This window comes from Odontesthes bonariensis, chromosome 14 (assembly GCF_027942865.1).
Source record: "Odontesthes bonariensis isolate fOdoBon6 chromosome 14, fOdoBon6.hap1, whole genome shotgun sequence".
NCBI classification, from domain to species: domain Eukaryota; kingdom Metazoa; phylum Chordata; class Actinopteri; order Atheriniformes; family Atherinopsidae; genus Odontesthes; species Odontesthes bonariensis.
This window is the reverse complement of record NC_134519.1, coordinates 30655902-30668220: the sequence shown is the minus strand read 5'-3', so window position 1 is coordinate 30668220 and position 12319 is coordinate 30655902. Positions and strand designations below refer to the sequence as shown.

The following is a 12319-nucleotide window of genomic DNA, read 5'->3' as shown; positions in this document are numbered from 1 at the left end:
CATAATATTCTACTTTTATTTACCTGGTGGTGTCATAGTTCAAATGCTGTGGAAATAACTGACAGAGGCAGTAAACATGATTTACTTTCAGGCTAGTACTAAAACAAGCATGCAACATAGCAATCAAGGAAGCACTATGACCCAAGAAGACATGTATGCTGTGTCAACCTATAATGCATGTGGTTATTTAAAGATTTTAGAAATTGTTCTATGATTTATCAAATAAAACCTGAGGAGAAATAGCATTTGGAGCAACTTCTATTTTCTGCTCAGCTGGTAAAAAGACACAGGGGCAAAACTGCTGAAAGTGAGTTTCGTTAATCCTTTGAGTAACTCGAGTTCCACTTTCCAAAAACAAGATAAGCTTAGCTCAGAATATGCTCGTTATCAACACCACAGTACAGCACATCCCCTGTTAGAGAGGCCATTAAAACCTTGTCTGAGTGGGTGACGTTCCTCCGCTTGTCAGAACAGCGTCGGGCCTCTGTACCTGGCGTGCAGGTGAAGACTGAAGCAGAGATGTCGGATATACATACAAGAGGGATCAGTCGAACCAAGAACACTGGCTCAAAGACTGAAAGGTGGCTGGGATCACGGAGGATGAACAACTCGACTCGTCTACACAGAGATCATCCACAGGCAGTGATCAAAGAAGGAGAAGCAGAAGTTAAAACGACATTGTTAAATGTTGCTAAACTCTGCTGGGTTATTACTGATTATAGGTGGAGGTGCTATCACAGCGTACACAGCAGCAATCACATTAAAGACTTTTATCACAACTGGAGCCCACAGATAGAGGAGAAAAAAAAAAAAAAATGAATGTGTTCACTTCCACCTCAGTGAGGCACTCTCAATAAAATGTGCCCACTAAATGTCACATGATATGACCAGAGAGCCCCAGTGCGGAAGCAGGGAGTGAGCTAAGGAATATCTAACTGAATAGAAGGTGGAGAGCAGTGTGAGGGACAAAGACTAAAAACAGGATACAGCAGTTAAGAGGAGAGGTCACGGAGGGGAAAACCCCTGCTGTACACGTTGTCTCTTGGAGTCATGATCACACACACACACACACACACACACACACATATACATGCCCACGAACAACATCTTAATGGCTGTGGTGAATTTGTCCAAACATAATTGCCACACTATGCTGCTTTCCTCAGCGAATGTCCCCCGCACCCCCAACACTGACACTCGTGCGCACATGCATAAGAAAACGCCTCCCCTTAAAGACACACCCCTCTACCCACACAACGCAGCCTCTCAATTCAGTGGCAGTAACTACATCGCAGACCTGGACCTGGACTACCCTCCCCTCCCCTCCCCTCCCCTCCCCTCCCCAAGGAGCCTGATCTTACATAAGCTCCCATTAAGTGAAGACAATAACCCAAAACCTCTCAGCACAAGTTCAATTACGCACAGATTTCCGATGCAATACATTAATGGAGAAAAGAAGCAACCACCCATCATTGTACACTTTGGGACATAAAAGAATCTGTTAAAACTTATGCTGAGTGAACCATATTGTAAGTATGACAACACTTTCAGTCTCTTGTTAAGTTATCGATTTACAAACCCCCATATCCAGAGAAGTTGGGAAGTTTTTGCTTCTTAGTTTCTTTTGGATGATTTTTAGTGTCTTCACTGACCAACTTCATGATACAATATCGTCATTTGATGCCAGCAACACACTTGAAAAACATGATTAAAGTCATGTTAACCACGTTGTTACATCAACCTTCCTTTTTGATAAACATTTTAATGGTTTGGTAACTCAGGATATTTCAGAGGAATGTGGCTGATTATCAGTTTTCAGCTGCTGAGAATCATCCGATTCTCCTATTGATGAGGCTCTATACATTTTCAATAAGAGTAGATTTGGACACACACACACTGTGTCACAATGCCATGCTGTTGAAAGTTGTGGGGAATGGGTTTTGGTATTGTCCTGCTGAAATAAACACTTACCTCCCAGAAATAAAAGGTCATCTTGATGGTATCATATGTCTCCACAACATTCTACTCTAGTCATTTACAACAATGGTAACTTTACACATGCAAGTCACCCATGCCATCACAGAAGCTGGCTTTTGGATGGTCTTTCTCATTTTTAGCAAATGGAACCAGACATCCATTTTTTCCAAAAAGCAGCTGGAACATGGACTCATCCGACCACAGAACACGTGTTCACCGTCTTTCTGTCCATCTGACATGAGCTGTTGTCCAAATCAAATCAAATTTATTTATATAGCACATTTCCTGTACAAACAATTCAAAGTCCTTTACATAAAATAAAAGCATTGCAGCAGGGAGTGCAAGAAGCATTAAAAATACATAAAAGAATATAAAGAGAAACAAATAAAATCATTTAAATGAATTTAAAAACAGGCAACAGTCTAGATAAGTTAAAAGATATTTCATGCATAGACACATGAGAAAATAAATGTCTTTAACCTGGATTTAAAAATGTCTCCATTTGGTCAAAGTTTAATCTCCACTGGCAGTTTGTTCCACTTGTTTGCAGCATAACAGCTAAATGCTGCTTCTCCATGTTTAGTCTGGACTCTGGACTGGACCAGCTGACCTGAGTCCTTGGATCTAAGAGCTCTGCTAGGTTTATATTCTCTGAACATATCACAGATGTATTTTGGGCCTAAACCGTTCTGGGATTTGTAAACCATCAGCAGGCTTTTAAAATCTATTCTGTGACTGACTGGAAGCCAGTGTAAAGATTTTAAAACTGGTGTGATGTGTTCAGATCTTAGTCCAGGTTAAAACTCTAGCAGCAGCATTCTGGATGAGCTGCAGATGTTTAATGCTCTTTTTGGGAAGTCCAGTTAAAAGAGCATTACAGTAATCGAGTCTACTGGAGATGAATGTCCAGACCAGAGAACTCTGCCGTGTTTCAGAGTTGATGGTATGGCTACACCTCTTTGTGCAAGACAGTTTCAGCTTTCATTTCTGAATGCAGTGGTGGGCTGCGTTGAGTGGAAAAGACTTTCTCAGGTAATTCTGATTCCATGTGAATGTAATGATCATGATGACATGACGGTTTCTCCTGCGGCTCTGCCCGATGACTCAAAGGATGCTGAAATACCAAGGTGTTTAAAAAAAAAAACTGCATTGAGAAACTATTATTTTTTTTTGTAGACGTACAGATGGTTCTCGGATCGAGTTTGGCACAAAGTGGTGAGTCGAAACCCATCTCTTGACGAAGACACAAAACCTTGGGTGATCTCCCTTTATACCCAATCCATCACCTGCCATTAATTCATCTTCCAGAATACTGTTGCCGTACAAGCTTTTCTACCTGCCTTTGCCTCTCTTCCATCCTTTTTTCATTTAAACTCTTTGAATACAATCAAGTTGGTCAGTGAAGACAATGAAAATCATTTCCTTTGTCGAAAAAATAAACAACAAATAAAAAGGTTAAAACGATTTTACCACAGATTAAAGTTTTGAAGCGCATCCATCTCTGGAAATGAGTTTTGCTATTAAGGGAGTATGAAAAAAAGAATATATATTTGGTCCAAGCAGAACGTTAAGACGGTCTTTCCAGGCTCTGAATGCTGCGTCAGGGTTACACCCTCCTGAAACATGCAGTCAGAGCCATTTAATACACGTAATATTGTTCTGTCATACAGAAGACAGTTTGTTTGAGGCAAAGAGGTGTTTTGCTTGTGTGTCTTTTGGGGTAGTAAACGGTAAAGTGGAAAAAGTAGAAATTCAATATGTTAAAAAAAAAAAAAAATTTTAAGTAGAAGAGAGAAGAAAGCTGGGGGCGGGAGGTGGAGATGTTTTAGGCATAGCTAAAATGCCTTCTGAAGAAAGGCACGCCGAGTTTCACTCTGCAGCTTCCTCCACCTCTTCTGAGCAACCACAGTTACTGCAGCAAAGGAATGTCATTCAGCACTTCATCTGTACATGAACAACTGCGATGCCTCGTCTGCCAGTCAATCAGTGACAGAGATGGTACAAGGCATAGACTGCACTGATGCTGCACCAGAGAGGAAGGGGGTGGGGTGTGGCGAGGCGAGGCGAGGCGAGGCGAGGCGAGGCGAGGCGGGGACTCTGAATGACTTCTTGGCTACAGAGCAGGTTTAACATCACCCAAATAGAGCCTACAATAGTTCAGCTGAAGCCTGCATTGCAAAAGAAAAGAATCATGACAACAAGCTAAGTTGGTTGGCACACCCCACTCCCCACTGTCAGGTCTCTTATCAGCAGAATAGGACACTGTGGAAAGACTACTGCTCAGTGTCTGATAGGGCTCAGCTGTCAAAAGAGCCCCTTGCTCTTATCAGCATGGGAGCTGGGTCATCTCACAAGCTTACATAGGTACTTCAAAAACACACGGCATGGAAACAGTAGCACTGTCAAATAGGGTTCCAAATGGCCCGGGGCATAATAATTAACTGGCACTGAGGGAAATGTCCTCAGTGATAACTGGCCAGTTGTATTCTTTTTTCTTTTCTTTTTTTTTTTTTAAAGGAAAAGGTAGATCATGTGAGGAGGAGGGCGTAAGTTTACAAAGCTGAAAGGGAAAGCTTTAAAAAGAATGAGATAAGTCCACCATGGTCTAGATCAGAGGTATTAAACATGTCAGGCATGCCACCCCACTGCTTACTGGGGGAGTTGTAGGGGACAGTCACAAGGAAAGGGTATTACATGAGAAGAAACAGGGTGCACACTGGTGTCAGTTATTAGTGAGCTCACTGAGCTGACCCAATTATCACCAGGGTCAGCGGCTGTAAGAGACACTCGTACCTCAAGGTACGTGGACACCCTAATGGTTTGTCCAATGCATTTTGGTTTAAAAATTCTGCGATACAGCGATAAAATGGGCTTATTAGCTCCAGTTTCAATTGACTATTAAAATGCATAGATAAGCTCTAACTCATAACTGTAAAACAATCTTTTCCTGCGATACCCGTCTGTAGGAGCCGGAGCAATTGGTTCAGTTAGCCAAAATGTAAATAATATCAGACTAGAAAAGAAGTCAGTTCTGGGCAAAATTATAGTCCTGATTTGAGCCACCAAAGCAGGATGGGACCTATAGCTTTTAAAATTTGACTCGCATAGAAGTAAGGTGAATGATATTTCTGTATTTTGTCACTTCTGTAATCATAAACGGTTTCCCAGGAGGGTGGCAGCCCAACTTTGAGGTCTTCATATCTATCATACATAGTATCAGGTGTGTGAAGAACCGTTGAAACCACCTTTAAGTGCACCGAGAGAGTCCACTCGAATGTGAAGGAAAAAAAGACGCTCCAGTCTGCGTTTCCTGTATATGCTCTACATTCTGTCAGACTGAATGGAAACCACAGAGATTTCAGGCACTGCATCATTTCCGCATCTGTGTGCCATCTACTACAACTGTGAGAAAGATTACTTTTGAGAGGAATGATTGCTATATATAGTCAAAATAAAACAATCTGCTACATGTTACATTTACTCAGACTATTAAACAAAATAATCTCACTGCAATATATTACAAATTGCATTTATTTCAATGTACAAAACCCTTCTGTAGAAGTATCTAATGGGGGTGCGCGTTCAAACCATGTTGTTATGAGTGTAGCAACACAAAAGCCAACACTCTTCACTGTGTTTATTTTAGAAAGTATTTTCCAGAGCAGGAACTAACTTATTAAAAGGTCAGGCATGCATCACATTTACGGGGAGCAGAAGGCTAACACAACATTGAGCGCGCTCGCACTCTTTTGATGTTTGCTTTAGAGGCCATCACCTCACATGCTGTTCTGAGGGGTGGCAGCTAATGTGGGAGTAACAGGTTGGCAACACGAGACCTGTGACACTTCCAGGCTCACTCACAACGCAAATACACAGGCTTACACAAACACTCTCGGTAATACACAGGTTATGTGTGTGTTTAACAAGTAGTTGTTTGAGATGTGGAAGCCATAGATGCCTCAAGTGATCTATGCTCCGCTTCCTTCTTCAAGCCCTAATAAGAAACAAACATATTTCCTTCCTGTGCTCCATTACCCCGTTCCTTCTACACACCCCCTCTCTCCAAACCCCCTGACGCTAGGGGGAAAGCCCTGCCCCCCGATAAGCTAGATGACTGATGCTAACATACTCAGCGCTGCAGTTTATTAAGATTTGTCATCTTCCTGTGATCGCGGCAAATGGCTAAAAACACCTGCCATACCAATCTTCCCCCCAGCTGCACACTGAAGTGGGCAGTTAGGTTTTAAACACTGAAAGAATGATGATGATGCTGTCAAGCTTAACAGAAAGGACAATTTTCAAACACTTCACATAAAGATATAGAGACATGTTACCTGTCCTCCTCCCCGTCGACAGGTATGTGGATTCCAAAGAGGCTGTTGACAGTCGGAGTGGTGAGCTGCAGGGTCTCAGGCATGAAGGGCTTGACCGGTTCCCTCCCAGAGACAACCGGAGACTGTGCATTGACCATCCCCCCAAACATCATTCCACCAGCAGCTTCCATCAGTCCAAATCCAGTCGCTGGGAGGCCCTGCACCCCAAAAGCCACCGGAGTATTGCTGTGACTTATCTGACCTGGAGGAAAACTGGAGGTTGTCACATTTGGCATAGCTGCACTGGAGGCACTGAGCACAGCAGTGGGCACACTGGTGGGTGCACTGGAACTCACTGCAATGGCAGGCACATTTTGTACACCAGAGGTTGCAGGGTGGCCAAGGGGATGCGGTTGCCCAGCAGCAGCATACTGACTCACAGTCTGCTGCGGAAGAGTGGATCCACCAACCAGCATAGAGCCTCCCTGCCCCATAGTCTGCTGCTGCAAGACAGCTGGAGCCGGTTGTCCTGCAGATGCAGATCCCCCTCCTGCTCCAGCAGCATCTCCAACCTGACTTGGCACAGATGCTCCTCCAGAAGCTGGAGGCATGGGACCTTGTCCAGCAGGCTGCGGCCCTGCAGGGAGGGACTGGCCAGTGGCATGCCCTGGAGGCATTGGTGTAGATTGTTGCTGCTGATAGTACTCAGTCTGGCTCTGCATCAGTCCAGGTGACTGGCTGGTCAGGTGATGGCCAACAGGAACCTGCTGCTGGTGACTGTACGCAATGGGCTGAGCTGACGGAGGCATGATGGGGGACTTCTGTATGGGGACACCAGACTGAGGCAAGCCGTTTTGTCCAACAGGTAGCACGTTTTGTGTAGCAGGTGGCTGGGAACCTCCAATAGTTGATGGAGCTGGAACTGCTGTAGGCTTGATGCCGGAGAAAGAACCGTGCGTGGCAGAGCTGCTGACACCGTGTTGCGAAGCGCTGTAGTTCTGATGCAGGATTTGCTGCTGCGGTAGTGTCTCCACTGAATGCATGCGAGTGGAGGAGTGAGAAGCGTCTGCTGTGGAGCCCAAGCCCAGACTCACGTGTGTTGCTGGGGAAACAACAGATCCTCCAGTCAGCCCGAGCCCACTGTCCCTGTCTGCAGCAGGATCCAGAGTTACACTCGCATGTCTTATGCCATCTACAGTCCGACCAGCGAGGGAGGCCTCAGAGTCTTTCTCATAAAACTCCGTACATGTCCACCTGCCTCTTCGAAAGGGTTCTCCAGTACCATGATCAAGTTTAATGACCCTGAAACGAGAAGAGCAACTCACTGTAGAGGTGGCAGGAGGTGGACCCGGACCCGTCACTGCAGCTGGAAGGGATGTGTTAACTGACACACCAGAAGGCCCAGCGCTCACTGCAGGAGGGGGCTGTTGCTGTATTCCTCCAGGCTGATTGACAGGGGGTACAACAGATGTTATGCCCATCCCCAGCGACTGCTGGCCACCTTGACTTGAGCCGGACACTCCCACTTTTCGTAACTCCCCAACTGGATTGCTTAACAGCGGAGGCAACTGACTGACCTGAGGTGCGTTTGATGGTGCCGTCACACTGACCGCCTCTGCAGGCTCTCCAACATTATTCAGGGCTTCTTCTGACGAACTTCTATCACAAGCGGGCTCGTAGTCAGCCCGTGACATGTCGTATATTTCCGACGACACGTCTTCAGTCCGTGACTCGTCTGGGTCGTCCAGACTCTCGGTGTCGTCGGCGGCACCTATAGCCGCCACCTGGGCCTGAGTCACACTTGTGATCTGAAAACAGCTCTTTTTCTTGGCCGGCATTTTCGACATATTGAGAGTCTGATTCCAGGTCCCGTATGGCTATGTTTATGTTCCGTCAAAAACAGACGACCAGCTTAGAGCTTTTTAAAAAGCTTAGAGCATATTAAACAGCACACTTGCATCTATTTTTCGTAGCCTACTTAGCTGTAATCAAGATGAATCTGCGCCATCCTCTTCCTTTCTCGGTCTCCTGTTGCGTTTCATGAGCAGTTCACAGCGCAACGCCACAGTTCGTGTCGTCTTATCAAGCAATAAGGCTCGAGACGCTGATATAAGTCGCCTGTATGACGACTGATACGGAGCTCTCAGTCGGTCCGGACCGGCCTGTTTTTATCCTGGTTGTCCAGTTGTCGACCGGCCGTTTTCGCAGAGTGTTGCCCAGCTGCAGGAGCTACTTTAGGCTGAGGAGGGCCCACAGCCCTTCAATCTCCGTGCAAGCTAACAATTCAAACCAACTGGCTGCCGCACACTCCCCCTACGTCGGTACGAGTATGTGAGACATCTTCCCAAAAGCGGTCCCGAATATCCTCTCACTGAACAAGCTTCAACTCGTTCGTTGGCGAGACTTACTTTAGAGCTTCCTGTGGTCGAGGGAGAAAGGTGCAGTTAAAATTGTCGCTTAAAACAAATCATAATCTTCACAGCGCCTATAGCTACGTCCCTCTCTCAGTCACTCTTGACAAGATGGCTATGTTGTGTGCAGCCGCGCTGCATCGTGGGTAGGTAGTGCGCGCAGAAGTGTTTACGTACGCGTCGTTTGTGAATTCCTTTTAATGCTGCCTTCACGGAACCGTCGGGAAAACATACAAACAACCCGCGCCATGGCTATACGCGTAGAAATAAGCTTCCAAGTGTTTCATGAAACACTAAATGTCAGTCACTCGATACAATTTTCATTATTTCCTTTTTTTGACTAAAAATCCAATAAGATAAAGCACAATGGAGCAATGTACTGATAATGTTCCTCTAAACGCTGGTTAAACTCTTAAGAGCACAGCCTCGTTCCAGATTTGACTTGTGGTAATTTGACTTAAACACTTAAAAAACACGCTCTACAAAAACTAAATTAAGGTTACCCCAAACCAACAGTCTGCCGTGGCAAGTAATGACAGAAGATTATGGATTTTATGATGACCATGTGCAGCCTGTGTGAATAATTGATGTTGCTGAGAATTTTCCCTTGCCGTTTGACCTTGTGTTGCAATGTATTTTTTTTTAAAACTCACTCCAGCATCGGCTCAACGACTCACAGCCTTGCTATCCCAGAGGGCACCTGAAGGCATCAATTCTCTCTCTTTCACTTCTTATTGGCATTTCTACATTTTGCAGTGATCCAGGTATTGTCAGAACACCTATCGAGAAACACACTGCTGCGAGTTGTACAGTGGCCGCATAAAAACTGAAGACAAGATCCAAGACGTGTACTTGACCGTGGGTTCTTTAAAAAAAAAAAAAAAAAATTGTGAAGCCTTTGGCACAGGACTTCACACATTCACATACAAGACAGTTTTAAAAACATGACAGATTGTGCATTTACACTATTTTACTTAGCTTCACTTAAGTTTTTTCTACGGCCTCCACATCAGCAAGCACACGGCAAAATATGAAGTTACTTTTGTAATCAACGATACCAAACTGATCATGGGAATCCTACAACACTTGATTTGAGAAAAACAAACAAAAAAACGTTGGGCATATTCAAGGGTGAAAAGAAAAAGTGAGTGAATCTGCACAGGACTTAAAACTTTGCATACAAAATAATTTAGTTCACAAAGGATGAACAGTTTTACCACATACTTTGTCGTGAGTATTTAGAATTTGTGGACAATATTGCCCCTAGTGGCCGAAGAGTGAAACTCTCGCTGGTACTATATTTTCTTTCCCTTTATTACATTTTTTTTCTTTTTTGGGGTGAGTTTAAATTACTCTTGAACTCTTCCTCATCTAAATTGGCTTATGCTGATTTTTTACCACAACATCGAATGCCAGTTCTTGAATATGATTATTTAACAAGAAAATAAATAGATACAAAGAAATGTTGTCATGGCAGGTCATTATGATCCTTATATGGTTATAAGAAATCATTATACATATTGGTCATGTAGTGTTGAAAAAAACAAATAAATAAAGTTTAGAACTAACCCAAGAAATGAAAAGCCACTGAACAGTGACAATGTGGTCTGTAATAAGTATTCTCCCATAATAGTTCTTCAGAGGTAAGTTGTACCTAGAAACTGCTTTGCAGGGGAAAAAAAAAAAAAAAAAAAATCTAATTTATTGATAAAACAGGAGTGACAAATGCACGGACCCAGCCGATTGTCCATCTAGGATGGTCCCTGTAGCATTAGGAATTTGCTGTCTGCGCAGTTGGCAAATGTTTGTAATTCATTCACCTGGTTTTGTTTCATCTCCTGAATCAGATATGAGACTTATTTCTTCTTTGAGAACACATGAGAAATATTTAAATTGGTGGTGTTTTTCATGCCCCAAACCTCACAGTTTTTAAGATTGGTAACTCACTTCAGATGTGCACAGTGCTCAGCTATGGACATAACAATGAATGTTTTCTGTTGCATATCAGTGAAGCAGAATAGGAGATTAGGACTGCATTAGGACTGCATTTAGTCAGATATATCCCTCATTCAACAAGTTAAATAACCAGTAACTGAAAAGAGAATAGCAGCAACAACAGCTTATATATATCAGAACCTGCTGTAGATGTCTGCTCTATGAAGCCAAGAGGTCTATATCATCTGCAAGAAACAAGACCACAGTCCTAAACTGACCGAACTGGAGACCTAGAAATTCTATCCATAAAAAGCTATGAACAGAATCTGTGACAAAAGGCAGTTCTGACAGAGTCCAATAACACCTGAAATGAGTTTGACTAACTGTTCGTAATCCGTACCGAACTCTCACTTGTACTGGGACCACATGGCCAGTAAGAAAGGGCCTGATACCCCCAACTCAAAAAGCAACACCGTTCAACAAAATTGCAAGGGACAAACTCCCATGCACTGGGGTTGAATCTCATCTCTCCCCGGGGCCTTGCAGCCTGAGGTTTAACTACCTCAGCAATTTCAGCAGGGGTGATGGGAGAGTTGTCCCTAAACCTCCCTGCCTCTGCTTCCATGGTGACAGGTTGAGAGGACCCACAAAGTGCTCCTCCCGCTGCTGGACTATATCCCCAGTCATGGTCAGCTACACCATCCTCACTGTAAAGATCATTGGCAAAGCACCACTTCCCTTGCTTGAGGTGTCTAATAGTTGGCCAGAATCTCTTAATTTTCCATAGCCTAAACAAACTCCTCCCACGCCTGAGTTTTTGATTTTCAAAGGGCCCCTGGCTGCTTAGAAATAAAAAGCATAAATACCCTTCATATTGTGTTTGCTGTGATCCATGGTGGTATGATGATTAGCACAGTTCCCTCACAGTCAGAAGGTTCCCACTTTGATTCTCAACTGGGGCCTTTGTGTTCTTCTTGTGCATGCATGGGTTATCTCCGGGCGGCCTGGGTTCCTACCACAGTCCAAAATACATGCATATGGAATTAACCGGTGTCTTGTTTGCCTCTGCACTCTCCAGGCGATGAACTTGCAAACTGTCTGCAAACTGCAAACTGTCTAGTGGAGTGTTTCTCAATTCCGGTCCTCGGGACCCACTGCCCTGCATGTTTTTGATGTTTCCCTCCTCCAGCACACCTGATTCAAATGCATGGTCCCTGATCAGGCCACTGCAGAGCTTGATGACGAGTTGATCATTTGAATCAGGTGTGCTGAAGGAGGGAAACATCAAAAAATGCAGGGCAGTGGGTCCCGAGGACCGGAATTGAGAAACACTGGTCTAGTGGGTACCTTTCCTCTTGCCCAATGGCAGCTGGAACAGGCTCCAGTCCCCCACGACCCAAGATGTGGGTAAAGAAAATTGATCAATGGATATGTTGCTGTCTTAATGTGTCTCACGGGCTCCTAAGCAAAACAAAGAAAACTGCAAATGAGTTTCTTTCAGTATAACAAAAATTTCTACATACTGTAGTGGACATAGGTTTAGGAACCATCAAGGAGAGCAGGCTTCAACTATTTGTCAACATATTTTACGTTGCAATTTTCTAAATGTAGAACAGTAAGTTTGATATCCAAACACTTGCACCACAGGGGATAATGATTTATGTGTGCACTGACTATAACGTT

General features: G+C 44.1%; 1 protein-coding gene across 2 annotated transcripts in view; it reads right to left on the bottom strand.

Annotated features, from left to right (window-relative positions):
* LOC142399374 (TSC22 domain family protein 2-like) overlaps positions 1 to 8829 on the bottom strand; it is a 28082-nt gene extending 19253 nt beyond the window's left edge. For both annotated transcript variants that reach the window (XM_075483995.1, XM_075483996.1), the window contains exon 1: positions 6312 to 8829. In XM_075483995.1, coding sequence (XP_075340110.1) covers positions 6312 to 8137 — 1826 coding nt within the window. In that variant the 5' untranslated portion in view covers positions 8138 to 8829. The remainder of the gene's footprint in view (positions 1 to 6311) is intronic.
* Positions 8830 to 12319: the final 3490 nt, after the last annotated feature.